The 20,146-nt window shown below is 40.6% G+C and overlaps 2 protein-coding genes across 5 annotated transcripts in view; one reads left to right on the forward strand and one right to left on the reverse strand.

Moving 5' to 3' along the window:
- Nucleotides 1-20,146, reverse strand: part of LOC137474093 (uncharacterized) — a 53,877-nt gene that overhangs the window by 24,740 nt on the left and 8,991 nt on the right. The window contains exon 2 of the transcript XR_010999145.1: nucleotides 8,255-10,165. The gene's annotated coding sequence lies outside the window, so the exon portion shown is untranslated. The remainder of the gene's footprint in view (nucleotides 1-8,254; nucleotides 10,166-20,146) is intronic.
- CRADD (CASP2 and RIPK1 domain containing adaptor with death domain) overlaps nucleotides 104-20,146 on the forward strand; it is an 83,063-nt gene continuing 63,020 nt past the window's right edge. For 2 of the 4 annotated variants that reach the window (XR_010999148.1, XR_010999149.1), the window contains exon 1: nucleotides 3,615-3,920. Coding sequence is in view for 2 of the 4 variants with exons in the window: in XM_068190380.1 (XP_068046481.1) it covers nucleotides 3,623-3,920 (298 nt within the window). In the remaining 2 variants the exon portion in view is untranslated. Of the gene's footprint in view, nucleotides 317-717; nucleotides 815-3,614; nucleotides 3,921-20,146 lie in introns of those variants that run through there. The other 2 variants (XM_068190380.1, XM_068190381.1) reach the window with 2 other exon arrangements.

The following is a 20,146-nucleotide window of genomic DNA, read 5'->3' on the forward strand; positions in this document are numbered from 1 at the left end:
CTCCTGGAAAGGCGCCTCCTTGGCGGAGACACCTCCCGTCCCCGCCCCGGCTGCGGCACCGAGCCCCTTCCCGGGCGGGCCGCGGCCGCTGCCGGCGCGGCCGCTCGGGGCCCGGCTGCCCGCCCGCAGCTGGCATGGCGGCCGCGGGCCCCTCCCGCGCTGCCGAGCCGGCAGCGGCCGCCCCTCCTCGGCCGGCCCGCAGCAGGGCGGTGGCGGCGGCTTCCGGCGGCGCCCTGCTGCCTTCAATAAAGATGGTGCTCCCCGCGCAAGCTCCGCGGGCGCCGGCGCGTCCCGGGTAGCTTCCTGCTTCCCTCGCGTAAGTACGGGGCGGGGGCGGCGGGCGCTCCCCACACACTGCTCGCTCGCCCGTGCGCTGCCGACGGCTCCGCTCGGCTCGTCCCGCCCCAGGCGCCGCCGAGGGGGAAGCGGGAGAGCGGTGCCGCGGAGCCGTTCGGCGGCGCCCCCAGCGCTGCGGAGCCGGGGCAGGGGCCGGGCTTCCGCGGGGAGGCCGGGCCGGGGCGGCGGGGCCGCCTCCACCGCCGCAGCCCTGCCCGGCGGGAGGCCGGGACGGGAGGAAGGCCGGGCGGCCGGTGCTGCCTGCGGGGGCTCGGGCCGGGGTGCGGGCAGCTGCCCCCTGGTTGTTACCCGAGCAGCAGCTGTCAGACCTCGGCAGGGAAGACGTTAAAAGACGTTAAAACTTGCTCTTTTTTTTTTTCTTTTTTTTTTTTTTCTTGGCGGGCCCGGGGGAGGATGTGTAAGATTTTTGACCCGTAGGCTTGCTGTGAGTAGCTAGAATAATTCATGGGTTAGTCAGGTGAATGCAGTTGGTGTTCCGGAAAACGGTGAAATGTTTCTAGCAAAAAAACTAAGCGAATGTGCCTTTTTAGTGTCAGAAGGGGTTCTTATCAAAAGTTTCATCCTCATTCATGGACAGTTACTCTGTCAGATCCAGAAGAAGGCAAACTTGATTGTGCTGATGTGGTGATGAGTCAAGGACTGCTCATTCAGCAGGTCGTGGGCTATATTTCTTAAAATTTGGTTTTACAATGAAAAAGATCCATTTTCAGAAGTATCTGGGGAATGTTTGAGTCATCTTTTGCATAAATGGACATCTCATATTTTTCATTTTCTGTAAAATTACTCTACTGAATTTAATTCAGAGCTTACTTTGAATCCCTAGATACAGACTGTGATTAAAATGAATTTGTTACTTCTGTGTTGCACTAAACTCTGTCCCAACACTGTTACACATCAAAATCCTGATATATTTCCATATCTAGCTGCTTAGTTCCTAACTCAGACATTTGCTTATCATGGTAAACACACACAGAGAAATACTTTATCTTTAAAAAGACCTCAGAAACCATTATGCCCCATCCTGGAAGTTTACCAGGCTGATGCAAGGACTTTAAACCCTCAGTTGTACACACTCTGCGGTCAGCAAGGCAAAGGGCTTTTGCAGCAGAAATTCCCACTTCTGATTCCTGGCTGATAGGCATTTCTCAGTGCCCAAAGGTGCAAACCTTTGGTTTGTAAGAGCTTTATTTTTGAAAAATGTTGGCTGCTTTGGTCATGAAGAAGAGGGACTTGTCAAGTTTTGTACAGTCATCCAGCACATGAGGAGGCTCCTGAATGGGGACTCTTGGGGCCCATTGGGAATGTGAAACACAAAAATTTTGTAGTATGTGAAACAGTTTTCTGCCTGGGTTGAGATGACACCCTCAGAGGTGCTGCTGGATGCCTTTCTTGAACTCTGCAAGTGCTTCATGAGCTCATGGGTGTTCTCCTAGAAGGAAGAAGTAGTAGGATTTACTGCCTGAATTTTGCTGTAGTCCAGAGATTGCTTTCTGTAGTGTAAAGGTACTTATGTGTTGGAGACCAGTATCTTCAGCTTCACCTGTCCAAAATTAGCATTCTAACATCAAGTGGGAAAATCCAGTTGTCTTCTTGCCTGCTCTTTATCCATCTCCTTGCTTGCACTACTGTCTCAGTCCATGATGGCGTTTGATGTTTGAACTGTGCTTGGCAAACTGGCATTTCTTAGGGACATGGGCTGGCATAGCAGTGTTTGATTCCCACGTGATCCCTAGGCAGAAGGTAAGCACCTTGAAATTCACTATAGTAGATGAGAAATGCACTGGGTAGCCTGGGAAAGATGGAGTCCTTTAGGAAGATGCTTTCCAGCATTGCTTTTGGCACTTGATGGAAGAATTTTTGGAAAGTAGCTTTGTCAGAGGATATCACAGGCAGGGTTTTCCAGTCTCTCACATGACACTATGCTCTTGCATTCTGTCCAAGGTGCCATTTACATGCCAATATGTTCTCTTGCTCACCCTCCTGGATTTTAACAACCAGGCCAACCACACAATCTTTGTTGGGGCCTTGGGAGTCAGCAGGCACCTCTGATGGTAAAAAGACTTCATCAGGTTTCATGCAAAAGCTTTGAAAATTTTGTCTCTCCTTGTACCCTCAAGCTGAACAAAGTCGGGTTTCTGCAAGCTCTAGTGGTTCAAACAGCAGTGCCTAGTTTAATTGTGAGAAACCCTCTTGGTAATCACACTCAACACCTGCTGCCATTTTTTGACTTTATTATTTAGTAATGAGAAATTATTTAATTGTGTTGTCCTGTCATTTTCTTTTTCAAGTGCCATTAATGGGCCCAGGGATATGTTTGTCGTTAAGGACTAGATTAGATGCTTTGATTTGGTTCAGAGGTCTGGCATGGACTGCTGACTTGATCTTGGATGAGCTGCTTGGTCTCTCTGGACCCTGATTATTCTTTTGTAGAGTGGCTATAAAATGCATCTTTTCCAGCTTTTGTTTAGTCAGTGTTAGTCAAGTGAAATGGCAGCTGGCAGAGGGCATCTGTTCCCTCCTGTGAGCTCATTAGAAGAGAGGGAGAAGAGCTATTTAAGCTAAGGAACAGTTTTGGCAGAAGAAATGCCTATACATAGAAAGGGATAAATTTGAGGTGGAAATTCAAAGAAAGTTTCTTCTCATCAGAGCAGTTGAGTTCTAGAGCAATCTTCCAGGATGATTCAAGGGTGAGAACGACCTGGTACATAAGGTACTTTTCTACCCCTCCTAAACTTGAACTGCATCGTGTAGGCCAAAGCTACCTGCTGATTCTGTCCCTGCTGCTGCTGTTGCTACTGCCTGGCTGAGATGAATCTACCAGTCCTGCTGCTGCTTTTGTAATTCTATCAGTGGTCAGGTGTAACACCTCTTTAATTTTGGGGGATTGTCTCTTAAGGACTGGCAAGTGCTTTTGCTGCCTTTAGTATGGATCTTAACCAGTTAATAACAGGATTATTTGGCATGGGTTTCACTACAGCAAAGGACTGGTCTTTGCAATGCCAAGTGTTCTATTCCTGTCTAGTATTTCCTAGAAATTGCATCATTTTACCTTGTGAGACAGTGAAATTTGAATGGAAAGAAGATAATAGGGATCATTAGTAGTTTTACCAGGTTGGTGATTCTGAGTGTGGAGTTTTCTCTGAAGGTTGGCAGGTGTCAGATATCACTTTTGGATGTTCAAATATCATTTCTGGATGTTAAAGGTTGAAGTTATTTTAATCCTCATACATTTCCTTACTCCTTTTTGCACACTCTAGGTTGCCAGATGGATGCCAGAGACAAGCAGCTTTTACGCTCCCTGCGCCTTGAGCTCTGCACAGAGGTGCTGGTGGATGGACTCATTATTCAGTATCTCTTCCAAGAAGGGATTCTCACAGACAGTCATGTTCAAGAAATAAAAGCCCAAACCACTAGTCAGAGGAAAACCATGATGCTCCTTGATATTCTCCCCACCAGAGGACCCAAAGCTTTTGATGTGTTCTTGGATTCCTTACAGGAATTCCCATGGGTTAAAGACAAGCTGATGCTGAAGCGTAAGGAAATGACAATACAAAATCCTTCAGGTAAGGCCAGGGTTGCTGCTGCTGCTATTTTGAAGCTTGTTCTCAAGCCATAATTTCAAAAGTATTGAATGTACCAGTAATTTCAAGTTATGCGTTGTGTAAACTCATGATACCAAGAAAAGGGAACAGCCTGAATTTCATGGAAGCTACTCAAACACCAGGAAATATTGCAAAGTTAGAGACAAGAACAGGGCTGAGTTTCAGGAGACAAGGAGACATCAGGAAAGGCTACCTTGGGAGAGGCTGGGATATAGGAGGACCCATAATCCATTACCTCAAAGGGGATGGACTATAAAAAGTAATTTTGACTAGCTGCAGAACAGTGTCTTTGCCATCCATATCAATATTGTTTAATTTATGTTTCATTTATTTATGTTTTACAGTGGTTTGTTCCTGAATCAGTTATATTTACAGAGTTTTTATTAGTTTACTTTTATTATTATTTTGATATAATTTTGATTTAGTACTATATGCTAATTTAGATTTATTTAGTTTATTATATTTAGTGGAGTACAAATATCTAGGATCATTACTTGCAAAATTACTAGCCGTTGCTTATTTTTAAAACAAATTTAGGAGCTTACTGATTATTTAGTATAACCTCTGGCTTTTGGCATTTAAATGTACTTCTAAAACAAGTTTTCTAGACTTGATGTTTGTTCAGATGTGATTTCTTTACCAACTTATGCATGCAATTGCTGAGCTGTTTTGAAGTCAAGACAACTACTTTAAATGCACATTTCTTGTCCCAGATTCTCACAGCATGCACTGGCTGCTAACCTCATGTTACCAGCGAGGTAGTGAAATAGTCCTCACTTGGGAACATTTTATCCAAGCAGTCTGATTCATCTTTCTCCAAGCCATTCCCTCCTGCTGTGCCCCCATCTGAGTTTGGTCATACGTATTTTGATGCACATGACATGTGATTTTTCCAGTGTCAGTGTGCTTTGCGTGAGACTGAAAGCCTATGAAGAGGGGTGGCTAAGACCTGTTGACCATCATGTTCACCTGTGTCTCAGTTAGCTGCATGTTCAAGAACATTTTGTCAAGATCTGCTGGACAAATCTGAGATTATCTTACTTTAGGACATTTTTAATGGAATATTGTGACAGCTGGTCTTTCTGTTGGTCTCTGTGTACGTTGCTCTGTGTGTGCTTGGAAACAAGTAAATAATTTTCAAAATTTGGGAATAAACATCCTATGCTGCCTACAAGTTCTCAGCATAATGCAAACCATGGCATTGAGTGTGTTGGAAAAGGCCTTGCTCACTTAAATACTGTCATGCTAGTGCTCTTTATTTGCCTTACAAATCAGCCTCTTTGTTTGATAATTGCTGCTTAAGCTGCTGAATAACCTTGTGTGTGTTCCAGACATACATAGGCATTAAATAGAGTTGGGATTGTGTAGTTTGTTACTGAAAAAATTGTTACCAATTTTTGTCCTTTTGATTGTTTTGTGGATTGCTTGTTTCTGCTCGTGATTGCTTGTGACCAGTGTGCTGGATTTCTGCATATCAGGTTCTCTGGTTTTGAGTAGGTTGACAGTACTTGATAGTCCTATTGCCAAATATTGTGTGTTTATTAGAAAAGGCTTCCAGGTTAGATCAAAGGTTACTGTTGTTTTTATGGTGGCAATACAGAGAGTAAGAACAGGATAGAAGGCAGAATGCCAAGTTTGTTTTAATATTTAGGCATGTTCTTTAGAAACCCAAGAAAGAGAGCACCATCCGTGCCCTCATAAATGTTGAGTGTGCCCTGGAATGAATTGGAAACTATAGTGGCAGCATCAGCACTGATTACATGCAAGAAAATGTGGTTTCGGATAAAAAGCTTCGCTTTGCATTCTAACAACAGACTTGGAAGCTTTTGTCTTGGCGGAGTATGTGAACATGTGCTTAGCCTTAAGCATGGAAAAAGCCATTGGCTCTGATAAAACTATAAGCACATTTAAAATCAAGTGTGTTTTCTAGTGCCATGTTAGATAACTTAATCTCTGCCTTGTTGGAAACTCTTCTTATACCTGATTATTTGTCAATGGTAATTTGTTTTAAAGAAGCCATTTGTGGTGAAAAACTTTGCCACATATCACTATCCTTCTAGACCCTAAAACTTTTAAAATGAAAGTTGGTTTTGTGTCCCGAGATTTTTAATTTTTTTTTCCTTTGGATCATAAATACTATGGAAATTGAATGCTTTCTGTTCAGTTGCTTATGCTCAATTAAAATTCTGTTAAGGAAAACATCCTGTGTTTTTACAGACCCTTTTGCAGGACTAAGGAGTGGCAGTAAATTGATCCTTGATGGAAGGTTTTATTTTTGTCTTTTGCTTCTCAGTGATTACATATAGGATTTTTAAAGCTGGTAATTAAATAGACTATTAGATTGTGTCTGTCTGAATCTGAAAATTGGCATGTACACAGTGATTTTTGTGTAGGCCTTTGAATTATTTTGCATTTTGTTCAAAGAGATCAGGCTTTCTATCATTCCTTCAGCTGAGAAGTGTAGTTGGTTAAAGAAAATCACAACCATAATTATTTAGAAACTTTTAGTTTATTTTCTTTTCCTAGTTAAAAAGAAAAAAGCCCAAACCAACAAGTCAAACAAACAGCAATTTCAGAAAGTCAGAAATAAAATATTTTTGTTGCTATTGTATTAATATGATCTGGTGGACCAAACAACTGCAAAATGGAAGCCAAAGTCCGAGATCTAGGCAAGATGCTGCCACTGACTCATTGTGAGTCTTTGAGCAAATTCTTTCGAGGCAATGGATTTATTGATTCCCAAGTTGTGTAACTCAGTCTAATGTTCATGGAACAGCATAGAGTGGAACTGTAAATTGGCCCTGGATTCAACCCAGACTATGCTGTTTGGCTGCTTGCAAATAAATGGACTTTAAAACCTCTGATATCTTGAGTTTTATTGCTGAATGTCAGTTGACTTAAAAATAATAGTTCTGTATACTGTTATCTGATGTAGTTCCATTGAACACAGAAGACCTTAATCCTGCAGAGCATGAGGAATAGTTTTTCCATGAGAATCGGGAGGGTGATGTGCAGGCAGGTAGGGCCACTTGCATCTATGTAACTGAAGCAAAGAGACCAAGGATTTCTTCCCCTTGCTTGTTTACTTCATGCAAGGGCAGCATTTTGCCTAGGGTCCCCTTTCTTCTAAGGGCATCCTCAATCTTTTATCATAAGCTAGGGAAAGCATATTTGTAAAACCCCAAAATCTCAAGAAGGAAGTTTAAAGTCACATGCTTTTGAAGGTAAGTATTTATTACTTGAATTGATTTAAAGGTGATAGGGTATCTTTCTGGCTTGTATAACAACCTGTGATAAGCCAGCTGACTCTGTGCAGAGTGGCATTGCAAGACTTAACCATTATAAATATCAACCACAGCATGAGTTGCTGGTTTTGAAGATCAAAACTTCTGCCATTGTAAGAGTTAACAAAAGTAATGTGTGTCTGTTTCATTGGGAAATGACTGTTCTGGTTTTTCTGCCCTAGTTTGGATAGTTTTATGCCTTTGTCAGGAACATAAATCTTCAGTATAGTCTTATAATTCCTATGAAAAACTACAGCTGTTGGCAACAGAATTCCCTTCTTTCTAGGAACGGCAAACAGCAACAGTTACCCAATATTTTTTGCACTGAATAAAAAAATACAAGTTTTGATGGTGTTTGTTTATCAGATTGTTTTTCTAATCTCTCTTCGCTTGGGAATTTCTCAGCCCAAGTATTATATTTCTCTCCTTAATACATGTGCTGTAAAATAATTTAATTATAAAAGTATTAGTATTGCACCTCTTTGTAGTTTAGATGACTTCTTCATTCCACAGGAAATTGCAGCATACTGAGAACAAAAAAGTGAGATATGGCGTTTGCCAAAGGAATCCTGGAGCAGCTGCTTCTATCTGGCAAATGTTAGTGAATTTAGGACATCAGAATTGCCATGGGAAAGCTGTACTCTCACAACTAGGCAGGGAATATTTTCTAATGCATAATTTTGTTGTGGTACCTAGTAAACATTAGTGTCCTGCTAGACTTGGGTGTTCATTTGAACAAATTTTAGTCTGGTTGAGGTTTTTCCCTGGATGTGTGGGGAGTGTGTGTTGTTGTACAGCTATAGAAAGCTTCATGTTGTGTAACCCTTTGGATGAAGCATGCAAATACAAAACAAAGCAAAACATGTACTTATGCCGAGAAAGACAGATATCCTTCCATCCCCTCCCAGCTTTCCCAAAGTCCTTTTTCCACAGCTGGGTTGTGGATTTCTAAGAATTTGGATTCATATGCAAAAGCATTAGTACATGTGTAATTTTAGTATCTCTTCTTACCTTTTGTTGGCTGCTTCCTGCCTTCTTCCTGTCCTGCTTCCTCTCCCATCTAATGCAGTAAGAAAACAGCCTGATGTCTTGCCTTTTCCATTTAGATGTCAGATAGGAAAAGCAGCTGAGGAATCCCTTTTCTCTCTCTAAAATGGTGGACAGAAGACAGTAGTTTTTTCCTTTCTTCTCTTTCCCTCCCCTCTCTTGTATAGTCCAGTGGCAGAAGGGGGAGTTTCCTCCCATGTATGTCTGAAGGAAAGGGATGGGCTTAGCAGCCTTGGCCTCACTTGGTTGACCTGGAGATGAAGTAATGCCCTTGTGCCACATCCTAATGCCTGGAGGCTACAGGAAATATTCTCTGGTTATCTGGAGCAGTTCAAAGGCATCCTCATAGGAGAATTTCCCAAACTCTTTTCCACATTCCCATCTCCCCTGAAAATCGGGTGTTATATTTATGACTTTGGCTGTGTTCCTGACCGCAGCGAGATCTGTGAAGTCTGGCAGTAAAGGTTTGTGCACACACTCAATATTAACCGTATGCACCACGACATGGACAAGTAATTGACATCTCTGGTACTATGGAGCATTCTGTGTATATATTTTTAGTTTAATGTGTGTATAGATTTTTTTCCTTAATTTTCTTTCAATTTAAGGAGTATCTGCTTGCTTTCTGTTTTTTGCCATGTTCATAAGTAGCTGGCTCTATGCTGCTTACATCTTACGTTTTCATTTAGGCATTAGTGTTAGGAAATAGAGTTCCCAGCCTCAAGCAGTTTCTTTCAGGTAAGTTAATGGTAAGATATACCCATATTTGGTGTTGTACTCAGTAACACAAATATGTGAGGCTAATAATAATACTATAGATTTAATAAAACATATAGACCTGGAAACAAGAAAGGAGGAGTGAGTTCTGGCAAGACAGGTATTTAGACCACCTGTGCCTGATCAACTACTCTTAAGCCACTAAGAGGAAGCAATGGGTAACTGGTATTGAAGACTCCCTGGTACAGGAAGTGGAAACATCCATGTGCTGACCAGACTTGATGCCTTCCAAAATTTGGTGCTTCCCAAAGGACTGGATCACAAAGGTTGCCAAGACCTGGCCAATCATCAGACTTTGCTACTCTCTCATATTGTTATAATAATACTTCAGCAGATTAAGGATGACTGTAGGGCTCGGTGATCTCATATGAAGGGATTGAGTCCAAGCAGTGTTCTCCACAAATCCATGGAGCTGGATGGGATGTATCTGAGAGATCTGAGGGAGCTGGACTATGTCTTTGAGGGGCTGATTTCTGTCACATTTGGTAGGCTGTGGAAAGTCCAATGCACAAAATACAGTAAAGTAACAGGGAGCAGCCACCTTGGGTATACCCCAGGTAAAGTAAGCTTAACCAACTTGATTCTTGCCTTCTGTAATAAAACAGCTGCCTCTCTGAATGATAGCAGCAGATTTCATTTAATTGACTTTAGCAAGGCTTTCAGCACAGTCTCGTAGCATTCTTGTGGCTAGCTGGGAAGGTATGGACTCAATGGGTGACCTGCACAGTGGTGGAAAGGTCGGACCACCAGTCTAAGAGGATTGTGGTTGCAGCTTCGATGTCCATCTAACTGGTGGCTAATCAGGAATTATGTTTCTCAGGGCTGACAGTGGGGCCAATCTTTGTCAGAGATCTGGGTGATGGGAGTGACTGTATCTTCAGGATGTTTGTAGGTGAATTAACTTTGTTTGCTCACTTGTCATTTAGTGTTCCATGAACTTCTGAATGGTGCCTGAAGCTGGAAAACAGGATGACTCCATACCTTGGGGATAATTTGACACAGGAGAGTGGGACTGCCTCTCAGAGGGACCCCAGCAGGCTGGATGAATGGGCCAGCAAGAGCCTCATGATGTTCAGAAAGAAATGTGAAGTCCTGCACCTGGGATACAAAATTCCCACAAAATAACACAAGATGAGCACTGACTGGCCAGTTGCAAATCTAGATAAAAATAGTGGTTGTCTTGATAGACAGCAAGTATAGCGATGAAGACTAACCACACATGAACCTCCGTCAGCAAGAGCAAAGCCAGCAAGCGGGCTGAGGGAAGTGATTATTCCCCTATACTTGGTATGAGAAGGTTGTATTGAAAATACTCTGCCTAGCTTTATGCCACCAGTACAAGGGAAAGATTGATAAACTAGAGTCCTGTGAAGCACCGCTGAAGTGGTTAGTTCAATGTGAGCTACAGGGAAAGGCTGAAAAAACTGAGTGTGTTCTTGGAGGATAGAAGGCCAAGTCGATTCAGGAAACCTGAAGTCAGACACTTCCTCTGTGTGTGTTGCAAAAGGAAAAGAAGTGGCAGCCACAAGTTGTAGTGAGGGAAAGTGTGATTGAATCAATTTTTTAAAATTCACATGACAGTTAAGCAGTGGCCACGAGAGTTTGCAGACCAAGTAGGATTGCCCAAAGAGGATTTGGAATCTCCATCTTCAGAGACATCTAACACTCAATGGTACAAGACCTTGAGCAACCTGATCAGACATTGAAACTGGCCTTACTTTGAGGTTGGACTAGATGACCTCCAAAAGTCCCTCCCAACCTAATTTTTTCTGTGATTTGTAACTTTGGTGTCAAACTCTCTGAGCTCAGTATATGGGATTTTATTCCAAATACAACAGCTGCTGACACAGGGTACTCTGTATGTGTATGTGTGACTTCAAGTTCAGATTAGGAATGTGTTTTTTAAGTGAATGGAAGTGTTTGAATTAGATTTCTTTCAGGGTAATCTAAACTGGAAAATGGTCTCTGGGTCCATAGGACCAGACTAGAACCAGTTAGAAGTGAAACATTCCAGCGGTGTGTAGTCTGAACACCAGATCCTCAGCATAATCTGTATTAGTGTATAACTACCCTCCCATTGCTCTGTACTGCTTGCTGATACAGATGTAGCCTTCTCTGGCTAGGGAATGAGGTGGTTTTGTCCATTAATTGAACCTGCCATCTTGGAATCCTTTCTTCCCAGAATTCTGTATTCATACATTCATATAGATGTAGATGAGCATCATATCTGGGATGCAGCAGCATGCAAATAAATGTTTTTTTTTTTTTTCTCTCTGATTGTTTAAGTATCTCTATTTCCCAGAATATACAGTACTGTTTCTCATCTTGGAGTATGTCCATTCCAAATGGCATACAGAATTCACTACCTGTAGTTTTCCATTAGACAAAATGTCTTAATTCTCTGTCAATATTTCTCCTCAACTTGCATCACAATATGATAAAATCATGCCCGTGTTTTATAGTTCCAAAAACATGCATAGATGCAATCCTCTGTGATTCTTGAGATCTTTTATTAGTTGTTGCCAACTTCCCACAGTTGGTCTTGTTTGCAGCCATTGAAGAAGCTTTGTACAGATAGTGATAATTGTTTTCTGGAGCAGACTAGAAACTTTCTTGTAAGGACTTGATCCTGCAGCTTGATAAAGCCACTTGTAAGCATAAAAAAAGAAGATGCAGTTGTTATTTTTGCATTATGTCATCAATATAGGCATCCTGTCAATACTAATTAATGGCTCTTGTGGCCCATAGATACATGCTAATATGTGCTCCAAAGTAACTGAGAAGACTTTCTACTTAAGATTGTTTAGGCTTATTTTTATGAATTTTTTTCTTCATTAATATTTTCCTTCAGAGCTGACCAGCTTCTCTTTTAGCACCTTCACAGTTGCCTTGTAGCATCATCTGAAAATGTTTAGGTTTTGTATTTTTATTGCACAGGAAAATCTATTGTCTTTCATAAATTAAGTCTGTGCATACTATTTAAAAACCAACCAAGCAGACAACACATTCACCTTAACTTATCTGGGTTGTGGAGGCTGCATAACCTCCCAAAGTCAGTAGAAATGCTAAGTAGCATCTCTCAGTAAAAGTCTTGACTCCAGTGAAGTCAGAGGCCAGACTCCTGTTGACCAGAGCAGGACAAAGGTCTTGCCACTGATGACTAAAGTGTTCTTTCTGGTGAAAGAATGGGTGCTATTTTGTCTTCCCTGCACTGACATGGCAGCATGACTTGACCTTCAAAGAAAAATAACTTCCACATCTGGAAAGCTATTACTAGTTTAGACTCCACACTCTTTTTGCCTGTCAACTGAGAATATCAGCAGTGGTGTGACTTAATTCTCACCAGGAAATGTCACTTGTATGGCAAAGGTCAGGAGGTTCCTCTAGGATGCAGTTAATCACACATGGTTAGTGCATCTTGAAGCCCTCCTTGCACTGCCATATGCAACTAAGTTTTAATTCCATATCTGTTTACAGTCATATATTTGTTTATGTGAAGGAGAGCTAGAGCACCGAAGTATCACTCCTTACCTTTAAGTGATAACACTTTCTCTTTTTAGAAGATTTATTGTTTCATATACAAGACTTTTAAAGCCAATTTTTATCTGCTTGGCAATTGTGTAAACGGAAAACCAATCTTGTTGCTTCTTTTCCCCATTCGGCCATTGTTCCAGTATAATGTCTGAGTTTCTTTTTTTTCTTCCTGCTCTTGCTTTTTCTGTGAATAAATTTGTTGATGCTAATTAATGTCCCTTGTGCCCCTCAGATACACACTTACACATGCTTCTGAGTAACTGAGAAAACTTGTAACTAAGTAATTCATTCTTGCAAATGAGAGAACCTCATCTTTTGATGTATTGGAAAGGAGTTGTTACATGTGTTTTGACAATCTCTGCTGCTGAAAACTGAAGTGAAGCTTTCGTGTTCCTTCCAATTTACATTTAGAGAAGGTCCTAATTTGATTTATGCTATAAGACTTGTATGTGCAGGAAATAAGCATTAATGCACTGGATCAAGGTAAATAAATCCATATTAGTGCACCACTTTTTCTATCAGCCTTCTTAATGTTACTGTTTCATCACTTTGCCTGACATTTTCAAAAGTACTCATCAGTAACCCAAGCTCACTCAACCCTTCTCCTGTCAAGGTCAAGGGTAAGCTCCCCTTGGCTTTAGAGAAGGCAATTTCAGTCCTGTGCATATGCTTTGAGAAGTCTTTGCTTTCATTTGTAGTTAATGATATGTTGAGTTTTTAACAAACAGCCGGTTTCAGTTTTTGATTTTTCTAATAAAATATATGCTAGGAATGAGTAAAAGGACTTCAACAGGTAAAGGGCTGACTAAGCCCCTTGCCAGCCTCAGGGGTCTCTGGCTAGCTCTGGTGGCAGGTAGGCTCCCTCCACAGGCAGGTGGTGCTGCCTTTAAGCAGGGGCATAGGAGTCCTCAGCAAAGTAACCACTGAGAAAGAAAAGCTGGAATGAAAAGGAAGGCAGGTACCTTTTAGTATATCTTTGCAAAGAATATATTTATTTAACTATGATTTTATTCCCTATAGGCAATGGCTTTGTTTGCTCAGCTTTTGAAAGTGACACGTTCTTTATTCATACCCCTCTTCCATTTAATTAAAAAGTAATTTATTTCCCTGTGATCCAGTTCTGCTACATCCCACATAAGATTAGTTTAATATTCATATTCTTGACCAGCAATTGCTGTAGTTAGGGTGGCAAATACTCTTACATCATCCCCTTGGTTAATGTGCTCATGGTGGATCTGTTGGATCTGCAAAGTGCTTGTTTTAACAGCATCTTCAGCTTATAGCTAGAAATGCTATCCAGCTGTTTGCAGTAGAAATGAACTCAGGATTCTCAGGGCATTCCTCTTGCAGGCACCTGGATTCTAAACGGGGAGCCTTAAATCATTCCCCAGCAAGCTGCTGGTTGTGTTTTCAGCCAGGTGTCCAGGCACTGCAGCTCTTGCTGTCGGAGCACCCCGGACACTTCAGAGGCTGCTGTGGGCAGGTCCCAGGCTGCCTGTCAGCCGTGCCAAGCATTGCAGTGCCTCTCTCATCACCGCTGGTGGGATGCACGGCCAGGCCTTTCTCCGGCGATTTCATCCACGGCGCTGAATCCTGTAGGCGTTTGCAGCACACACCTGGCAGACAGGTCTGCGCTCTTGCCAGCTGCTGGCAGCAAGGTGCAGCTCTTCACATGGAATAGTGTAATGTTGATATCACCCCACAGTGTTACAGGTAGGATACCTCCTTGTGACTTAATGTCTTAGACACTTCCCTTGTAAGCTCATCTATGGTTAATATAAGCAGTGCCCCCTCAGCTGTGTTTGTAAATATTTTGTGGAGGCATAGCTCCAAGAGAGAGCTCATATATTGAATTTTGAGTAGAATAAAGTCCCTTCCAGTAGGTGAAAGAACTTTTTTTTTAAGTCCTAGAAAAAGATAGGGCTTGAGTTCCTTTCCTTTTTTCACCTGGGCTAATTGAGGCAGCTTCTGAATTGGTGTGCTGGCTTTTGTGAATCCCCTCCTTTATGCCCCTAAGTTTCCTTAGAAATTGTGCATGGGTTTCAGCAAAATAATTTGGACCTGTTGTGGGATAAGGGGATTGAAGATAAACCTGTGTCTCTGCCTTGCACCTGAATGGAGTAGAATTGACCCTGTAACTGAGAGTCTTGCTTGCGTTTATCATTGTTTATGTTTCATTCATCCTAGTTCTCATACATAGCAATGTTAAATGGATCTTCAAGTTGTTTAACTGAGTGCAACACTCCTTTTCCTATGCAGAGGGTACATACACACACTTCACTTGTCTCTTTAAAGTTGTTACTTGTGTTAGAGATTGTGCAGCTTCCAGTATGACAAAGGGGTGAATTATAGAAGAAGAAATGAGTAATACCTGTTTGGAACTTATGTCTATTGTTTATTAAAAGGCTGCTACCATGCTTCTGTTGAGATAAGATAAAGTTGTCCAGCTCCTGGTATGGCACTACATTGATCTGATAACTTGCACAAGACAAAATCCTGAAAGGAGCTCCTCAGTCTCCAGAAGGCAATAGTCATCTTGCATGCTGTCCATATTCCAATTAGTGGAAGCATGTGCACTGCTAAAATTTAATGGGAATAGCTAATTTAAGAGGTCTGAGTTAATATATTTTTATTGTCAGACTCAACTTGCAAACATTTGTGTGACTGTATACTTGTTAGCATGCTTATTGGCCTCAGTCAGATTACTTGCTCCAAGTTTATTTTAATTATCCACAGGATTGGGCTATAATGTGTATATAAACAGAGTCTGTAGGAGTGAAACCAACTGTGTTTCCACCGAAGGAAGCGCAGGGAGTCCAGGGGAATATTACAGGGTTGTATGTGTCATGTTTGGGTTCTGTTAGCATTTTTCTTTTGTTTTGCTATTTTCCACCTACAGTAGTGTAAAGAATAAATATCAAGTCATTTAGAGAAAAAGTATGGTACCTTTCTATTCAGACTGATATAATGAAAAATTGGAGTGTAAACTCTGCTGTTCACTTGAGTGTTGTGTTCTAGTCTGCTGCATGACAAGGTATTTTCCTGGCTAATGCTGATCAGAGACATTCCTAGTGTGATTAAATATCCACTCCAGTGTTCATTTTGCCATTGGTATGTGCACCCTTTTACAAAATTCTTGGCATACCAGGCTCTGGTTTTGAGAATTTCTCCCTGTTGTTTTTTTTTTTTTTTTTTTTTTTTTTTTTAATTTTGTTTTGTTTTTGTTTTTTTTTTTTCCCACGAAGCCAGATATGAAGGGATATGAAGGATTTACTGCCTTGAACTTATGATTTAACAGCTTTTGCTTTCACTGCTCAGTAGCTCATACACTTGGTAAAATTCCTCCTGTATCAGAGTATTTTTGTTGTCTGATTAAAAAGGCATTGTTCTGGGGTTTCCTTCTGTTCTTTTGTATGCACAAATTCATTGTTTCTTCCAGTTCTAAAGTCCTTTGACAAGTGCTGAAATTACTTAGGGACTTAGAGAAAAATAATCTTGATAACTATAACAACAGTAATCTCATTACTTTCTCTGTAAGTCTTCTGTGTTTAAATTACCTGTAAGTGTTAGGAAAGGCAAAACTAGCTTTTTGCTTTTGTGTGTAAGCCTTTTACATAGGTCTTAGATTGTGTGTATTTGTTAGTGTCTAGCTCTCGTAATAGTGTCCCTCAAGACAAAGTACACTAACTACATATTGGTTTTTCAACTTCAGCATGCTTTTGTTAAATATGATCAGATATTGGGTAACTTTTGTCTGTAAATCTTCAGACCTTTAAGTTGAAGAAATATATAGAATGTCCATGTCTTGATACTGCTTTCATGCCAACTGATTACTCCTGGTAGGGTTATGAATAATTTGTGCAGTCATAATTCCTAGTACTTCTTGTACTGAATAATATGCTGCCTACTTAAAATTGCAAGCCCTCCCATTTATGTACATACAGACAAACACTATTTTTTATGTCTTGTCCTAAACTCATAGGTTCATTCTGGGACAGTTGTCATGTCAGCAACATCGCCTGGGAAACACATATCCAGACAAGACTAGGGCTCTTCAGACTTCATCACTGTCTTGCATTACTGCCTGTGGGTTAATTATGAACTCTTTCCACACATGGCTGGAAAATACCAGAAGTCCTAGATTTGGGATCTAATAACTTTAATTAATTAATTAATTAATTAATCCTGGGGCATCAAAGTCGGCACAGAATACCAAAGCATGCCTGTTCTTGGTGGGAAGAGGGAGGTAGTAAGAGATTCTGTACTTCCAGGCATTAATTACCCTTCTGATTTGGCACCAGCTAACATTTGTACACCTCTTCGATATGTACCAGTAAATAAAATCCTTTTCTCCTGTTCTGTGCTGTAAGTATAGCTTTTTGCTTTTATTACAGCTCAGTTCCTGTTGACTCTACAAGCTGTTTCCACAACTGTTTTTCTTCCTATAGAGCTATCACTATTTAGTTACTCAGACTCCTAATTTAATCTTGTGCATTTATATAATGTTAAAAATGAAGAGCTACTCTCTGAATAGATCAGGTCTTGTGCTTTATTGAGTAAAGTAATATGGGAGCAGGATATAAAATCCTATACCCTTTACGTGAATGCCCCCTTTACATGAATTCTTAAGAGCCTCCTTTCCCCTTACCTGATTCCAGTCATGCCTGCACCGCAACTTTTGAGCCTTTTCCCCATTCTAGATAGATTTTTCATTCTCAGTTTACTGTTTTCCTGTTCATAACCATTTTATATATCAGTCAACATTATAACATATAGTTGATTTAATTCTGGCATGCAAAGCACATTGGTCATACATACCAGAGAAAAGTTTAATGTAATTTCTGTGAGTAAAAGGAGTGTCATTGTATTGCATCTTTAATGATCTAAAAGCGAAATTATTAATTGGATCTTTCTCTAGGATTGCATGTTCTGCCTTCATAAGGATATTTGGAGTGAGTACATTATTATTTCATATGCTTTCTTACCACCTTCTGAGTCCAATGATATCACAAGGTTATAGTCACTGACACACAGAATATATAAAGTATGAAGAGCTGTCTGCTTTGCCTCACCATTGGGTACTGCTGTGAGTTATTTACATGGTTATTAGGAAATGACATTGAAATGGGACACTGTGTTTCAGGTTTTGGATATTATTTCTTCCTTGTGGGAAAAATTGTCAATACCAAAATGACCCTGAAGTAACCTTCTACAAAAGCATTCATCTTTTTTTTTGCAGAGGTGACATTCAGGCTTGCCGAGATGATATTTTATCTTTTCCAGGGTGTTATATATCAGATGCAAATTCCAATGTACTGTTACAGCTACTGCTTTTTCCTTACATCATTGCAGCTGTGTAGCAATACCCACTGATTCTTGACCACAGCTGATGGGCTTACTCCTCATACTATGCTTTACAGATTTCCTCTTTTTGTTTTTAAAGAAAGGGCTTTCTCAAGATGGAATCCTAATCCTATCCTGTCCTATCCTCTCCTATCCTTCTAAAAGCTGCATTACAAACTTACCAGTGTTTTTTTTGCCTTGCCTTGGAGTTGCAGGGATGTATAAGGCTTTGATGATTTTTCCCCACCTGTAGGATCTATTATATTATTTGTAATATTCCTTCCCCTATAGTAGATTTGCAGCTGCTCAGAAAACTTTCTTAACCCATCAGTTCTTAGCTATAAAAAGAGAGATGCCTGAGGTTTTGTTCAGCATTTCTGTGGTATATCCACTGGGATGAGAGAGAATGAAAGGACAGCCATGCTGGGTCTGTTTTGCTTAATACACCCATGGTGTCAAGGAACCTATTGTTAACCTTTGCCAGGCTCTGCCAAGATGAATATGCACAGTGCCATTAGAAGGAAGCTGGACTGGGGGAATCCTAACAGCGTGATAAGATCTCTTTCTACTCCATTTTACTGTCCTGTCTCCAGACAGAGAAAAATGGCATCAGAGATGCCTTGTTTGAAACTCCCTTTTGGTCCTCTGTTCTTACATTTTTTGAACACCTTGACGCTCAAGCCTCTATTTTACCGTGATAGTCATATGCAGTAATTTTCTTGGTTTCCCCACATCTAGCCCTCTGGTGCCTGTCCCAGGTAGAAAATCCAGTCAGGACAGTGGTCTAGGAAAGGATAAGTTAAGAGTGAGCATTTAATCCCAGTGTTTTCAGTGACTGCCTTTTTTAGCATAGGTTTTTCTACTCAGTTTGATTTTTTTTCATTTGACTGGAGGTAGCTAATAAAAATTCTGTCTTTTAACATCACAGTCATAACTATTTTGATGCAAAGTGATAATTCCAAACGTATGTGAACAAAATGCATATGCCACATCTGGAACACCAAAATTAACCACCTCAGATGTAGAGGCAGAGGACAATCACTTAAAACAAGGTATGATTTAGGATTAAGATATGGGAAATGTGCTATTACAAAGTTTTCCCCAACCATTTCAGATGTATAAAATAACTGTTGGCATCTGCAGACAACACCAGAGAGCATGTAGCGATTTGACAGAACTGCAACCAATTCTAGACTTATTTTTGCCTACAGGTTATGAGGAAGTGATGAAAGGTGTTCTCAGCTTTGAGTGGGTCACCCTACTTTGGTAGCTTGAATTCAGAATGCATATACATACCTAAGTAGTTTATTTCCTATGGAAAAGGAATATATTTTAGTAACTGAAATTAGGCTATTCAAGAGAATTGATGCTTATGGAAGACCATAGTCCTCTTACCTTTTGGTGTCCTAAGGCTGGCTGGTGAACCTTTGACCATGGGAAGAAAAACAGCTGAATCTGTTGCCATTCCTGGTGTTTTCTAAAGGGGAAATCTGCATTAAGTGAATGATATTCAGTACTGAAGAAAGGTAAATGGCTTATCTTTAGAATTGTTTTACATCACTTTTTTCCCTCTGTACAAGTTGGGTGTTTTGCTTTAGGCAGCACCCTGGTGAGCACAGTCTTGCACTTGAACAAGCAGTACATAGTAGCTGGAGCTTTTTCCTGGTACAGAAAGTGTGTGTCTGTTACATTTATACTGTAAAATGCACCAGAATTTGATTTCAGGGTAGTTTTCCTCATGACTAAATCCAGAGGAAAAGCTGAAGTTTGTCTGTTGTCTGCAGCTATTTTGTACAGTTTCAATTAATCTTCAAAGCTCAATAATTGGTGTAGATTCATTACAAAGTCTTGAAATGGAACTTTAAAGGATCTTTCTTGTTTGAAGATAAAGCCAGTCATAACTCTTCTGCAAGTTGAAGATTTAAGTTTTGGGTTGTTTTTATTGCTGTGTTTTTTTCTGAGCACAAATGAACCATTTAAAAGGAAGATTAAGGAAAAGGTGCACTTGATATACAAAGTTATTTTCTTTTGTACATAAGAAATATGAATCACAGGTAGAAAATACCTGCTTATCAAAACTTTTTGGTAAATAAACTCATTTCTATGAATTAGTCAAGGCTGCCTTTTTGTTGTCCCTTTGTTTTTCCACAATATGATTTTCTGCTTTTGTTCTTACTATGGTAGAAAAGGTAAATTGTAATC

This window comes from Anomalospiza imberbis, chromosome 5 (genome assembly GCF_031753505.1).
Source record: "Anomalospiza imberbis isolate Cuckoo-Finch-1a 21T00152 chromosome 5, ASM3175350v1, whole genome shotgun sequence".
Lineage (NCBI taxonomy): Eukaryota > Metazoa > Chordata > Aves > Passeriformes > Viduidae > Anomalospiza > Anomalospiza imberbis.